The 11,691-nt window shown below is 51.2% G+C and overlaps 4 protein-coding genes across 4 annotated transcripts in view; 2 read left to right on the forward strand and 2 right to left on the reverse strand.

The window, feature by feature from the left end:
* The window catches only part of EPUS_03947 (uncharacterized protein), a gene marked incomplete at both ends in the record, with an annotated part of 5,900 nt that extends 1,218 nt beyond the window's left edge, over positions 1-4,682 (reverse strand). The window contains 7 exons of the mRNA XM_007801702.1: positions 128-765; positions 820-947; positions 998-1,098; positions 1,154-1,258; positions 1,387-1,484; positions 1,990-3,971; positions 4,017-4,682. Coding sequence (XP_007799893.1) covers positions 128-765; positions 820-947; positions 998-1,098; positions 1,154-1,258; positions 1,387-1,484; positions 1,990-3,971; positions 4,017-4,682 — 3,718 coding nt within the window. The remainder of the gene's footprint in view (positions 1-127; positions 766-819; positions 948-997; positions 1,099-1,153; positions 1,259-1,386; positions 1,485-1,989; positions 3,972-4,016) is intronic.
* A 422-nt stretch (positions 4,683-5,104) lies between these two features.
* Positions 5,105-6,325, forward strand: EPUS_03948 (uncharacterized protein; the record flags this gene model as incomplete). Its single annotated transcript, XM_007801703.1, has 3 exons — positions 5,105-5,202; positions 5,250-5,800; positions 5,850-6,325. The coding sequence occupies 3 exons, from the start codon at positions 5,105-5,107 to the stop codon at positions 6,323-6,325; spliced, it is 1,125 nt and encodes a 374-aa protein (XP_007799894.1).
* A 247-nt stretch (positions 6,326-6,572) lies between these two features.
* EPUS_03949 (uncharacterized protein) lies at positions 6,573-8,436 on the forward strand (the record flags this gene model as incomplete). The annotated part of the gene is made up of 3 exons (XM_007801704.1): positions 6,573-6,638; positions 6,704-6,872; positions 7,175-8,436. The coding sequence occupies 3 exons, from the start codon at positions 6,573-6,575 to the stop codon at positions 8,434-8,436; spliced, it is 1,497 nt and encodes a 498-aa protein (XP_007799895.1).
* Positions 8,437-11,093: 2,657 nt separating this feature from the next.
* Positions 11,094-11,691, reverse strand: part of EPUS_03950 (uncharacterized protein) — a gene marked incomplete at both ends in the record, with an annotated part of 5,363 nt that continues 4,765 nt past the window's right edge. Inside the window, one exon of the mRNA XM_007801705.1 lies at positions 11,094-11,155. Within this exon, the coding sequence (XP_007799896.1) occupies positions 11,094-11,155 (62 nt within the window). The remainder of the gene's footprint in view (positions 11,156-11,691) is intronic.

An 11,691-nucleotide genomic window follows, 5' to 3' on the forward strand; every position in this document is an offset into this window, starting at 1 on the left:
GAGGGGGGGAGGGTTGGTTCTGGAGGTGGGTCTTGGGGGGCGGAGGGGAGGCTGAAGGATGGTTGCCCTTGTTCTTGGTAATAAAGCTGTTGGTGTTGTGCAGGTGCTGTCTGCGGGAAGTAGTTACCGCCGATGGAAGATTTCCGCTCTGCCTCGGACCCCAGGGGCGAGACATCATCGTAAGGAGAGGTTTGGTGGTAGAAGTCTTCTGCTGATGCTGATGCTTCGACGGGGGAGACTTCGTCCTGGGTGGGACGGGGTAGAGAAGGTGCTCTTGAAGGATGCAGAGACTGGTCCAGGGAAGATTGTCGGGCAAGGTTGCTCTGAATCCGGTCTGTGTCATCTGGGGCATCTTCCACTTTTGGCTTGGGCACTATGACGCTCGGCCGTGGGACTGAAGGATCCCTTGACGGATGTAGAGATTCATTGAGTGATGATTGACGAGCAAGATCACTTTGTATCTTGTATGCCTCGTCAGGCACGTCCACCACTGATGGCTGCCTTGGCTTGGTGGATGACCCATTCAGCATTTGGACTTCGGGGTCGTTAGGATCCAGAGCAGGCAAAGCTTCATCACCACTCGTTCTGTAATCTGCAGCTGGATTGGAGGCATTTGGATCCTCGCCTGCTTTCAACGCTTTTGCTATCCGCAGAGCATGGTACTTGGCGTATTTAATCTTTGCCGCATTTTCAGCATCAATTTCTCCCCATATCTGTAATAGTTCTAGAAATGTCGCTGCCGCCTGGAATGTGTCCGCGGTTTGTCTGCGAGAAGGATAAGCCTATGCGAGCCGACTGCCGAAAGAACAAGAGTAATACCTGGACGCTTTGTTCGCTCTCAGGGCATTGTCAGCTCTCTGGAACGTCTCCAATGCGAACTCTTCCACATAGGCTCTTCTGGCTAAGTCGTCCACGGCGGCATCATGTTCCTGGTTGTCGGCTTTGAACTGAGTCTGTGGTCAGATCTTTGCCTCCTGCCAATTATGGGTCTGGCTACCTGTTCAAGCTTGTCTATCAAATGAGTCGTGTAGACGAAGCAATCTTGATCCGTTTTTTCCAGTTTCTTCGCCAGTATCTGATTAACAATCCAGTAATTACCTGAGGAGATAGTCAAAATGAGGCTGGAGCTCCTCACAAGCCCTGATGATCTTACAATAGTATGATATCAGAGGCTTCACCTTTTCCAGCTGCGAAGCTCGTGTGGCGAACCTTGCAAGATCTGCAGCCCTGACGGCCGCAGGAATTTGAGAGCTCATCTCTGTGAGGGTCAGAAAGAGATGAGAAACATTACCCCGTGGCTGAAGGGTAGGGTGTTGAACTGTCGTGAACAGACATCCAGATGGTGGGCGCGCTGTAACAAGTTGAAGTGGTAGATGGCTTGCTTACTAACTTCCAGTTGCACTTGGTCGACGATGCCAAGCAGTGCGGGGAGGAAGCTGCCGCTGCCTGTGCCAATGCTGCTCTGGGCATACCAAGCCACCAGACTGCATTGGGGCAAGTCTCCGCCGCCGTTGTTAGTGGTCACGAGACGCATCATTACGCTCCTTGAAAGCCCCCATCACAACAGACACAGACACAGACCTCATTCGGAGGGCTTATCTCACGAATGTCTGGACTAAAAATGGTCACTCATGCTCAGCCACATCCAATCAATCTACAAACAGACCTGGGATACCCACATCCTAGTCCATCAAGACGTAGCAAAGGTAGGGAGGCCATCAGATGTGCTTCTCAGATAGCACTGTGGCGAATAAGAGTCTCATGTCTCAGCGAGGCGGGCTCACATCAGTTAGGCCTGCCCAGATATCTGAGGGAACACGAAGACGAGAAAGGCTTCTAAATACTCATGGCTGCAGGAAAACAGCCCCGCTTGTGACAGGGAGGGAATGGAGCAATCCTTTGCAGACGTGTGAGAAGAGCACCAGGTTCTTCTGCCTGCAGCCCATGAAAGAGTTCTGTCTAGGCAAAAAACTCATAGGGAGCACTTACCCATCCCCCACTCCCCAAGCCCCAGTGCTCACCCTCTCTTCCCCCAGCACCAAAATCTGGAATCGCTCTTCCAGCTGCATCGCTGCGCTACTTGCAGCCATCCGTTCCAGAACCAACCATAGTCCACCTGTAGCAAGACCCTGCATCTCAGGTTGGATTTGAAAATCATCAATCCGTACACCAGTGGCAGGGTCATCAAACTCATTCTCATTAGAGGCAGAAGATGTAGCAAGACAGACCTTGTATGGGCCTTGGCCCTGCTCGAGCGTGAGCTTCAGGGGTGAGTATGTACGAGGACTCTGGGTGCCAGCAACTGGATTGTTCATTGGCTGGACAACTACACTTGCTCTGGCCAAACGACTGGCCCAGACCGGCGCAAGAAGACGATTCGTGCCTGCTGCGAAAACAGCTGGCTGGGAAACTGATGTTAGCCGGCCACTGCCCTCCGCAGGAAGAGCCCGAAGGTTCGGAGCACTATCAGAGGACGATTGAACAGACAGCGAGAATTTACCCATTTGACCAGCGTCGAAGGTGGAGCAAATTATGGTGTAGGTTCCAGCGTCCAAGATTGTTTCAATGGCAGCGCTTCCTCGGCGATAGTCTCCTGATTGTGCAACGATGTCCCTCGACCTAAGAGTTGCTACTCTTGACCCCATTGTAAAGAATACTTTGATGTGCACAGCAACCTTGGTTTCAGCTGCTGGTTCTGTGGCCTGTAGCAGGATTGCAATCTCCGCTCTCGAAGGCATTTCTAGAGAAAACTGTGGGTTTGTCAAATAAGCTGTGGATTCGGAATTGCCTCCCGCCGTGGAACGAGACCAGGCGGCACCTAGCGAAACCGCGCTGAGATAGCGTTTCTTGGCCAGAGAAAGCTCAATAGAGCAGCGAGATAAGGCCGATAGTGTAAAGTTGAGTTTCGTAGAAGGTAAGTCTTGCGCAGCAGCGACCACGGTGTAGTCCGTACGGGCTTGAGCTTCAAGCCTGATGAGTACATTCGGCGAATCCACATACGGACCTCGAATCATAGAGCCATCCGAGAGCAACACTCTATGTCCTTTCTTGTCGAAAAGATAGAGGCTGATGAAGCCGTGTGGTGCCTTGTTATTGCCCTGGTAATCACTCGTTCGAAAATGTCTATTAAGTAGTAACCAGAGAGAACCGCTTTGGGAGCAAGTTACGGAAAATTGAGGATTGCTTTGAAAGGTGCCAAGCATCGATGGGGCTGTAGAAAGATCCCAAGAGAAATGATAGTCTTGCCTATGAGAGAACAAAGCAGGATTCCAATTGAGATAGAGGTTCTCGAAATGTTGAAAGACGGTCCCTAAGTCCATCCAGAATGTGCCAGGCGCCATTGTCTCCTGCTTAGTGTTGGCTGATAGCTGCTCCTTGGACCCAAGAAGAGGCTGACCTTTCTCCTCATCAGTACGGGCACTGGACCTCGAAACTCCTTTCCACACATCACCGTCCGACCAAGGGTTCTTGATGAGCATCTCTCGCATCCCATCAGTCTCTTTCATGTCTAGGATAGCATAGTCATGCTCTGATGCAAGTCCGAGGTGCCTCTGTTCACGCTTGCTGAGCTTGCCAGTACCGATCGTGACCAGCACATCTCCATAAGCGAAAGCTTTGAACACCCTCGACCACAGATCTTCCGGCATAACATCCTCATCATGCAGGAAGATCTGCTCTGGCAGCCAACCCGTCAGGACTGCCAGGTCCGTTCCTGAATTGCTCCCGGGAAAATCATAGCCACCACGTACTTTGAGGTAGGCCTTTTCAACCAGCGCTGGCGCAAGATAGCTCGGATTAGATCTGTCCACAACATGAAATATCCTGGAGTCTGTTGATGAAGGCAGAAGGTCGTCAACCACCACCTTACGGTGGCACCCATTAAAATACAGGCGGAAGATGTATTTGGATGAAGGTGAGAGAGCTGGTAAGGAGTGAGAATGGTCGTAGGGAAACATTATAGAAGAGAGTATCTAATTCATTGTCAGCCTAGGTGGCCGCAGTGACTATCCACGCACCTTTGGATGACCCCGTTCCGCTCGTGCAGATCCAGCACAGAGACTGGCAACCACAGAGCAGTCAGAAGTCATGTCTTGCACAAGATCGACCTTCTTCACACATTGCATTGTGGGCTGCGGTGACAACTCTATCCCATCTTGCAACATGTCAAGTCCTGCAAAAGCCTCCCAAGGCCGTTTCCATCCTGCGAATGTCTTGAGCTGCAGGGATGACAATTGAAGTGGCCTTGAGTCTACAAATAGATTCTGGCCGTCCTTCAGCACGAACTCATCAGGTGTCGGATCGCCCTTCCATGGTGGAAATACAAAGCCATTCAACTTTGATCCCTCCAATAGGATGATCTCCTCTCGTGTGGTTAGTTTCCGTCTTGAGGTTGGCTGTTTCAAGCCAACCCTTGGTGGCAAGGTGGAAGCAGTATTGCGGTCATCACACTCTGCTTTGACATCTTCAACTTTCAGCTTCTCCGCCTTGCTCAGCAACTCCTTGCATTTGGAGTCGAGCCGCGCCTTCTCGTTGCTGGTGGGGGCAAGACGGAGAGCGCGCATGTACAGCTCGACAGCATTGATTGTAGCTTCCAAAGCCCCTTTCCGTGACTTTGGGAGGGACGCATTTCGTTCTGCGGCGAGAGCTCTCTGCTCTGTAGTCTCAAAAGAGGTCGTACTCATAGTTGCGCGCTTCCGGAAGAGGAAGGGTGGATTCAGGGGCACGTCGTTCCGGCTGAAGCTCGGACCGGAGGACCAGAGCATCTGATAAATTGATAAATCTTTGGTGAATGTTCTTTTGGCGGGGTGTTTGCCGAGGTCCTCCGGTCTGACGATCTGCCTGTGATCATGCCGTCACAAACTTGCTTCAAGTTTTCTTCCAACACTTCATATGAATTGACCTAGCCTCCGCCCTCCTGCTCCTTGCGTATGTGATTCTATCTATCCTCCCAGGCAGCAATGCATTATCTCTCTCGGAACTAGAGTAGGTATCCTTACTATCAGTTTTTGGCGGCTCCGTAAAGCCAGTTCCGAATCAGCGTGGGATCCAGAGCTGATTCCAGAGACTCTTCAGGATCTCGCTTATTTCGGCCTTCTACTAGCATATGGCAGCTCAGACGCAGCCGTTGCCGCCATGGGGAAGTGCTGTAGCGGGTGCAACAGGCGCAGTGCTTGCCAATGCATTAGTATATCCCTTGGACATGTGTGCCTACCTCTCCAGCGTTACGCATCATAGCTGATCTATCCAAGTGTGAAGACGAGAATACAGGTGCAAGCCAGAAAGAAGCCTCTCGACACCAACTCTCCTTCGACCCATGCCGACCACTATGATTCATCCCTTGATGCCATCAGTAAGATTGTTGCGGATGAAGGTATCACGGGTTTATATTCTGGCATGAACGGAGCATTACTCGGTGTTGCATCCACCAATTTTGCATACTTCTATTGGTATTCCGTCGTTCGAAGTCTCTATGAGTCATCGTTATCAATGCCGAAACCTCCAAGCACAGCTGTCGAGCTATCGCTTGGGGCTGCCGCTGGAGCTGTTGCCCAGGTCTTCACGATTCCTGTGTCTGTTATCACAACAAGGCAGCAGACACAGTCCAAAGGTGACAAGAAAGGCTTTTTTGATACTGGAAGAGAAGTTATTCATAGTGATGATGGGCTGACAGGATTGTGGAGAGGACTGAAAGCCAGTCTGGTCCTGGTTGTTAATCCTGCCATCACTTACGGCGCATATCAGCGATTACGGGATCTACTCTTCCCTCAGAAGATCAATCTACGGCCGTGGGAAGCCTTCTGTGAGCACATCAAATGTATATGGTTATCTGTGCACTAACCCTGACATAGTGCTAGGAGCTCTGTCAAAAACACTGGCAACCATTGTTACACAACCGTTGATCGTGGCAAAAGTCTGTCTGCAGTCAAAGCCTCCCCCAGATCGGAAAGGCAAGCCTTTCAAGACATTTGGTGAGGTAATGAAGCACATCATCGAACATGAAGGGCCTCTGGCTCTCTTCAAGGGAATAGGTCCACAGATCCTCAAAGGACTACTTGTACAGGGTATATTGATGATGATCAAGGAGAGGATGGAATTGCTCTTCGTGGTTCTCTTCGCCTATGTACGTCGGATCCGAGACGAGAAGATGAAGCAAGCCGCAGATGCCATGCGCTCTGGAGCTGCGACCGCTTCTGATCAAATTTCCGATAAGACGAGATCGATGAAGCTGAAGGAGAAAGCTGATGCAGTCACATCCAAAACATCCACATTAGCAGAGAGCGTTTCGGATAGAGCGAAGAACATGTTGCCAATCACGACGAAATAATTATAAATAGTCATTTATGGCATCTTTAATGTATATACCCTAAACTGTATCTATCTAGCTCGTTGAATATTCATCGTCTTGTATATAAATGTCATCTTGAAAATCCATCCAACTTCATGTATTCTCGCTATCCTATATCATTGGCCCGGAGTTGAATACCCAGATGCATCACGCAGTCTCGGCAACACAAACCCATTGCCTCGTATCCACTCTCAACTCTGATCCCATCTCTCACCTCCCCGAAACCATGCCCTCATCCGCCACACCGGAGGTCATCGTCGCCCGCTTCCTCCAATCCAACCACTACAACGAGGTACCGATCCTTTCTCGGCTGCCTTGCAGGGCTGCAGTGCAGCACTCTGATGCGCATTATTTCAGACGCTTGATGCATTCCTGAGGGAGGCCGGGCTGCCGGCGGATGCCGCGCAAACCGCTGCGGGAGACTGGACGATCGAGAAGATCCTCGAGGAGAAGAGGCAGTACGATGCCGGTATCGTGTACGAGAAGACCTCGGGCGAGGAGCGGGAGGGCGGGTGGACTCGGCCAGGTGAGCCAAAAAATCCAAGGGTTGGGGATATCTCGTCATGTTCCTATTCTCGTAAGGCTGTTTTCGAGGGCTGGATAACTGCGTGCTTGGTCTCTTTCTCCTTTTCGTGGCAAGTTGGGAGGATCCCGCGTCATGGAGACGGGTTGAAGTGTGAGGTGGTGGGCTTGCAAGTACTGTATCGGCGCTGTTGTTGGGCTCAAATGGATCCCTGTTGAAGCGAGACTATCCAGACGCACATAGCATGGGATGAATCACTGCTGCTGTTGGCTTTCCATACGCACTACTGATGATGCCAATCACAGCTCCATCACAGCCTGATACCATCACTTCTCTTGATTCGCCTTCGAACATCCTAGCTGTGCATGTCACGCCTACAAGGACCCCTTGGGCAACGCCCGAGGATGGCACGAAGCCTCTGCAGCTGCTTATATCTTCCGCCGATCGCAAGATATCTGTGCTGTCTACGCGTCTCGGCTATGAGCTCGAGAAAACCGTCGATCTTTCTCTGACCCATAATAGCCCTGTTCTCTGTCTCGCCCCGATCCACCACGATGCTTGGATGACCAGCTCCATGTCAGGCCACGTGGATCTCTACAGAGCCGGACATCGCTGCATAGACTCCGAAAGACATCATGTCAAGTATGCTGTCCAGGTGATTGTGACACGAAGTTGTCGTGACGGTCAGCCAGGAAGGCCATTTTGTATTGCAGCGACTGCCGGCTGGGACCAGAAGATCTGCTTGTACTCGTTTGAGCCACCATCTGATGCATCCCTTCCTCATGGCGACGAACAGGATGAAAGCTCAGTGATCGGCAGCCCATTGACGACCCTCCCTGTTGCCACGAACCCGGAGTCCATCCTCTTCGTCCGACATCCCGATACCAACGAGCTCTACCTCATCGTGGGCAGACGCGACTCCACCTACCTATACTACTACAAAATCACAGAGCACTCTCCACACTCTACCATCACGGTCCATGAAGCCGGCAAACAGAACCTGGCGCCTCACGCAAATGCCTGGATCTCCTTCAGTCCATCCAGTCTCGCGGCTTGTCCCACAGATCCTACCCTCATCGCGGTCGCGACATCGCATCTCCCACACATGAAGCTCATCTTGGTTCGACTCCTCTTCCCGGGTACTCGAGAAGACGAGACCGGTGCTGCTGGCTTTGTCCGTGGCGACACCCAAACATCGCAAGCACGTGCCGAGCTAGCCATCCAGGATCGGGAAGATGCGGCTATAAGACTACACGTCTCGACGATGGCGCCTCAGACTCCCTATAGTACCCCGCAGGTGGTGTGGCGGCCGGATGGAAGTGGAATGTGGGTTAATGGGGATGATGGTGTGATCAGGGGGGTTGAGACAAGGACTGGGAAGGTCGTTGCTTTGCTGAAGGGGCATGAGGTTGGTAGTAAGGTGAGGAGTTTGTGGGCGGGTATGGTGAGGGTTCAGGGCACTGATGATGGAAATGGAAGCGAGAAAGAAGAGGAATGGCTTGTTAGTGGAGGATTTGATAAGAAGGTCATTGTATGGAAACCCGGGAATGGAGACTCTGCTGTATAAACCAGGACGAAAATAGAGCTTCAGACAATTTGAGTAACTCGTGGAAGGGATGAAGTTGGCTGTAGCCCTCGTCCCATGCACGATATCTCCACCGAGTAATCGAAGAAAGGTGTTTGGTAATGAGAGGGCTTGGTGGTATGATCTTGGCACGAAGATAACAATCCTTCAGTCATCGTGCATGGAGAAGAGCAAGCGATGCTGTACACACATATGCCATTTCCATTATCAAGCAGACGACTGGGAGCACTAGATAATCAGAGCCAATAAACATAGGACCATAAAACCGACTTCTGATTAATGAGTTCCAGCACCTCGGTATTGCCTTGACCAACTGTGAGTACTCTAAGCGCCTCGCCTCCGCATTGAGCCGAAGATGGTGGTCTGCGCCATTTTGATTGTCGTTGATGTCCTTTCCTCACCCCTCGTACACTGACCACCGCACCCACATCAAGCTCATACAGTATCTCTCTTTCCCTCTTTCACCTCTTTCAGCGCCTTCATGGTGCCATGTAGAGCATGTCTGTGATTTCTTCGGAATTTGGGGTCTGTGCCTTTGAGGGATGGGTATCGGTGGGTCTTGGGCTTCTTGATACTGTACAGAAGAGTAAAATGATCAGCGGTGACTTGCACGGACGCGAGCAAGATGGGCAGAGATGCCTTGCTGCGACAATTATAGTTTCAAACCCGGGAGGGGGGACGCATTACCCGTTCCTGTGGGCCTTCTTATTCTGATTGTGCTGGGATGAGTTTTTGGATTCTGCAGATCATGTCAGTGGCCTGGTTTGCATGTAGATGATGGACGGGTGTTGTGGGAGACACACTGGCCATGACGACTCAATCGAAAGAATCGACGCGACAAGGTGAGAGATTGATGAGGCTGTGCTTGAGGAACTTGTGGTGAATTTGGGTATTTGATGTATTTGATAGCAGAAATCCGAATGTGGGATCGCCGCAGAGAACTTGGCAGCGACCTTGGCAGCGCCAAGAACCGGCTGGGTGTTGCCAAGTCTCACGTTTCGCTTTCTTTTCGTTTGGGATCCAGCCGTCTACGTATCGTGTAAAGTTAAAAACACCAGAGGAGAGTCACACAATCCCAGAGGAATTCCAAACATCAGCTTCGGCCTCAAGGACGGTAATTTCAGAGGCCAGCCGTGATACCACGACACGCACTGTATCACGACGAACTCGTCAAGCGCTAGAGGTGGGTATCCAAAATACCCAAAGAACCTCTGCAACAGCCACATCTAACTATACTCTGACCTTGACAAAGACCCAAGAAGGAAGATGATGAGCTGATATCAGGCCTCCCGAGAAGATGCGAAGCTCCACAGCCCGTCTAGACGAGCATAAGGACCATGCTTGAGGATGCAGTGGGGGGTGAAACATTGTAGGAGACGGCCTTGGCAAAGTCAAGCGCGCACAGTACCTCAAACGCTCTCGATACACTCTTCCATCACTGTCCTCAATGCCCACCGGTTCTGATTCACATCCTGTCGGAAGTCGGGCTATTCGTCAGCTATGCCCTGAATCAGCACAGGCAGGGCACGTGGATCGGGATTAATGATCTGCAGCCTCGTCTCTGCAACTGCGACGTCAGCAACCTCATCCTCCTATCACAGCCACCGCTCTCCCATCTAGCTTCGCCCAATGTCCCGCCTGGAGGCTCTACATCTTTGTTTCGACTCTTTTAGACCCGCAGAAAAGGCGGCATTGAACATGGCTTCTCCACAGTCCACTGTCGCACAGCACTTGAGGATGTAGCCGCTGTCCACCTGGACGCCACTCCTCTCCATGCTTTCTCCTGTCTCTGTATAAGTAAAACTCTGTCGCCGTGGCATGACCGACTCTCATGCCTCTCGGATAACCTCTTTCCTGTGTTATCGTCCTTTTCCTTTTTGCATACGCGTGCTGGCCATGCTGTAGCTGCCCTCCCTTCATACCTTCCCATTCTAGTGCATGCTTTTCGTCGGCCTCCGTTGCATCTACGCTTTACTCGGATACTGATACAACATCATGACCTGCAAGCCTCTCAATCTCCAGGTCCCATCAACATCATATACTTCTTTCAACCTCCAGCCTCCTCGAACTCCCGGGCGTCGCAGCTTTCCCTCCGTTCAAGTCATAACAAGACCCCTCGCTCTGATTCTATTCACCATCATCAGACAGTGCACCAACCCGCGCGAGGTCATCTACCTGATCCATCCACGGTTAAACAATCTCGCATCGTGGCACGAAAGGGTACGTACCATTTCCACACCAAGCTGCAACTTTTAAGAAGCGCCACGCTAACAGTTGTCTAACCCAGTCCTCGAAATTCATCACGGAAAAGAGTCTTCTAGAGCCAAGCGGCCCCACCATTGTCATCACCGAGGAGAAGGTATCGTAGAAGCGGCGCCGTCCCAGCAGGATCTGCAAAGCGTTGCGTTGCCTTACGTTGCAAAGCAACAACCAGACCGACATCCACCTCCTTCGCCAACCTACAGGGGTCACCTCCTCTCGACAGACGGCTAAGGACCAGTTCAGTACTTTTTCAGCCGTCATCCCCTTAAGCGACAAGGCAACCATCAACATACGCCGTCCAACGGCCCAAGCGCCCAGCTTTTCCAAAGCAAGCAAAACCATCTCAAGCATCTCCCATCAATAACAGCCAGCTTCTGCTAATACTCCTTTACGAAATAAGCGCCCTTCCCTTCTTTCAGGAGCGCATCAGCGCTTATATCTAGTTAGTCTGACCAGCGAAAAAACAGCCCAGTCACAGGTTTAGCTAGGAAAAAACAAACCGAGAACCGTAAATATTTTTTCCACCGGGCTACTACTCTTCTTCAATTCTTCATTATCTGTTTTTGGTAGATGCTGCACTCGACTTGTTTTTCCTATTCCATCGTGATATGTGATATGTGATATGTGATAGGTGATAGGTGATATGTGTGTAGAGCGGGGAGGGTAGCATGGTCCTCTAAGTTAGATCTCTCGAGCTGCTAGGGAAAACTAGAGAGGAAGATGTTCCAGATATCCCAAAATCTAGTACGGACAAGCACCAGCCTTACCTACTGCTGCTACCTCTTCAAAAACTCAGCATGTCATCAAGTTGGGAAAGATGCAGGATAGAAGCGGGTTTTCAATTTCAGCTCAGCACCTAGTAGTACCAAACGCCCAACTCCCGAAACGCCAAGCACCGCAAAAAAACCACGCAAAAAGAGCACGAGCACAAACACAAGCACGGATGTCGTAGCTCCTCTCCCCTCCCCTCCCCTC

This window comes from Endocarpon pusillum, assembly GCF_000464535.1.
Source record: "Endocarpon pusillum Z07020 unplaced genomic scaffold scaffold1323, whole genome shotgun sequence".
Classification (NCBI taxonomy): Eukaryota; Fungi; Ascomycota; class Eurotiomycetes; order Verrucariales; family Verrucariaceae; genus Endocarpon; species Endocarpon pusillum.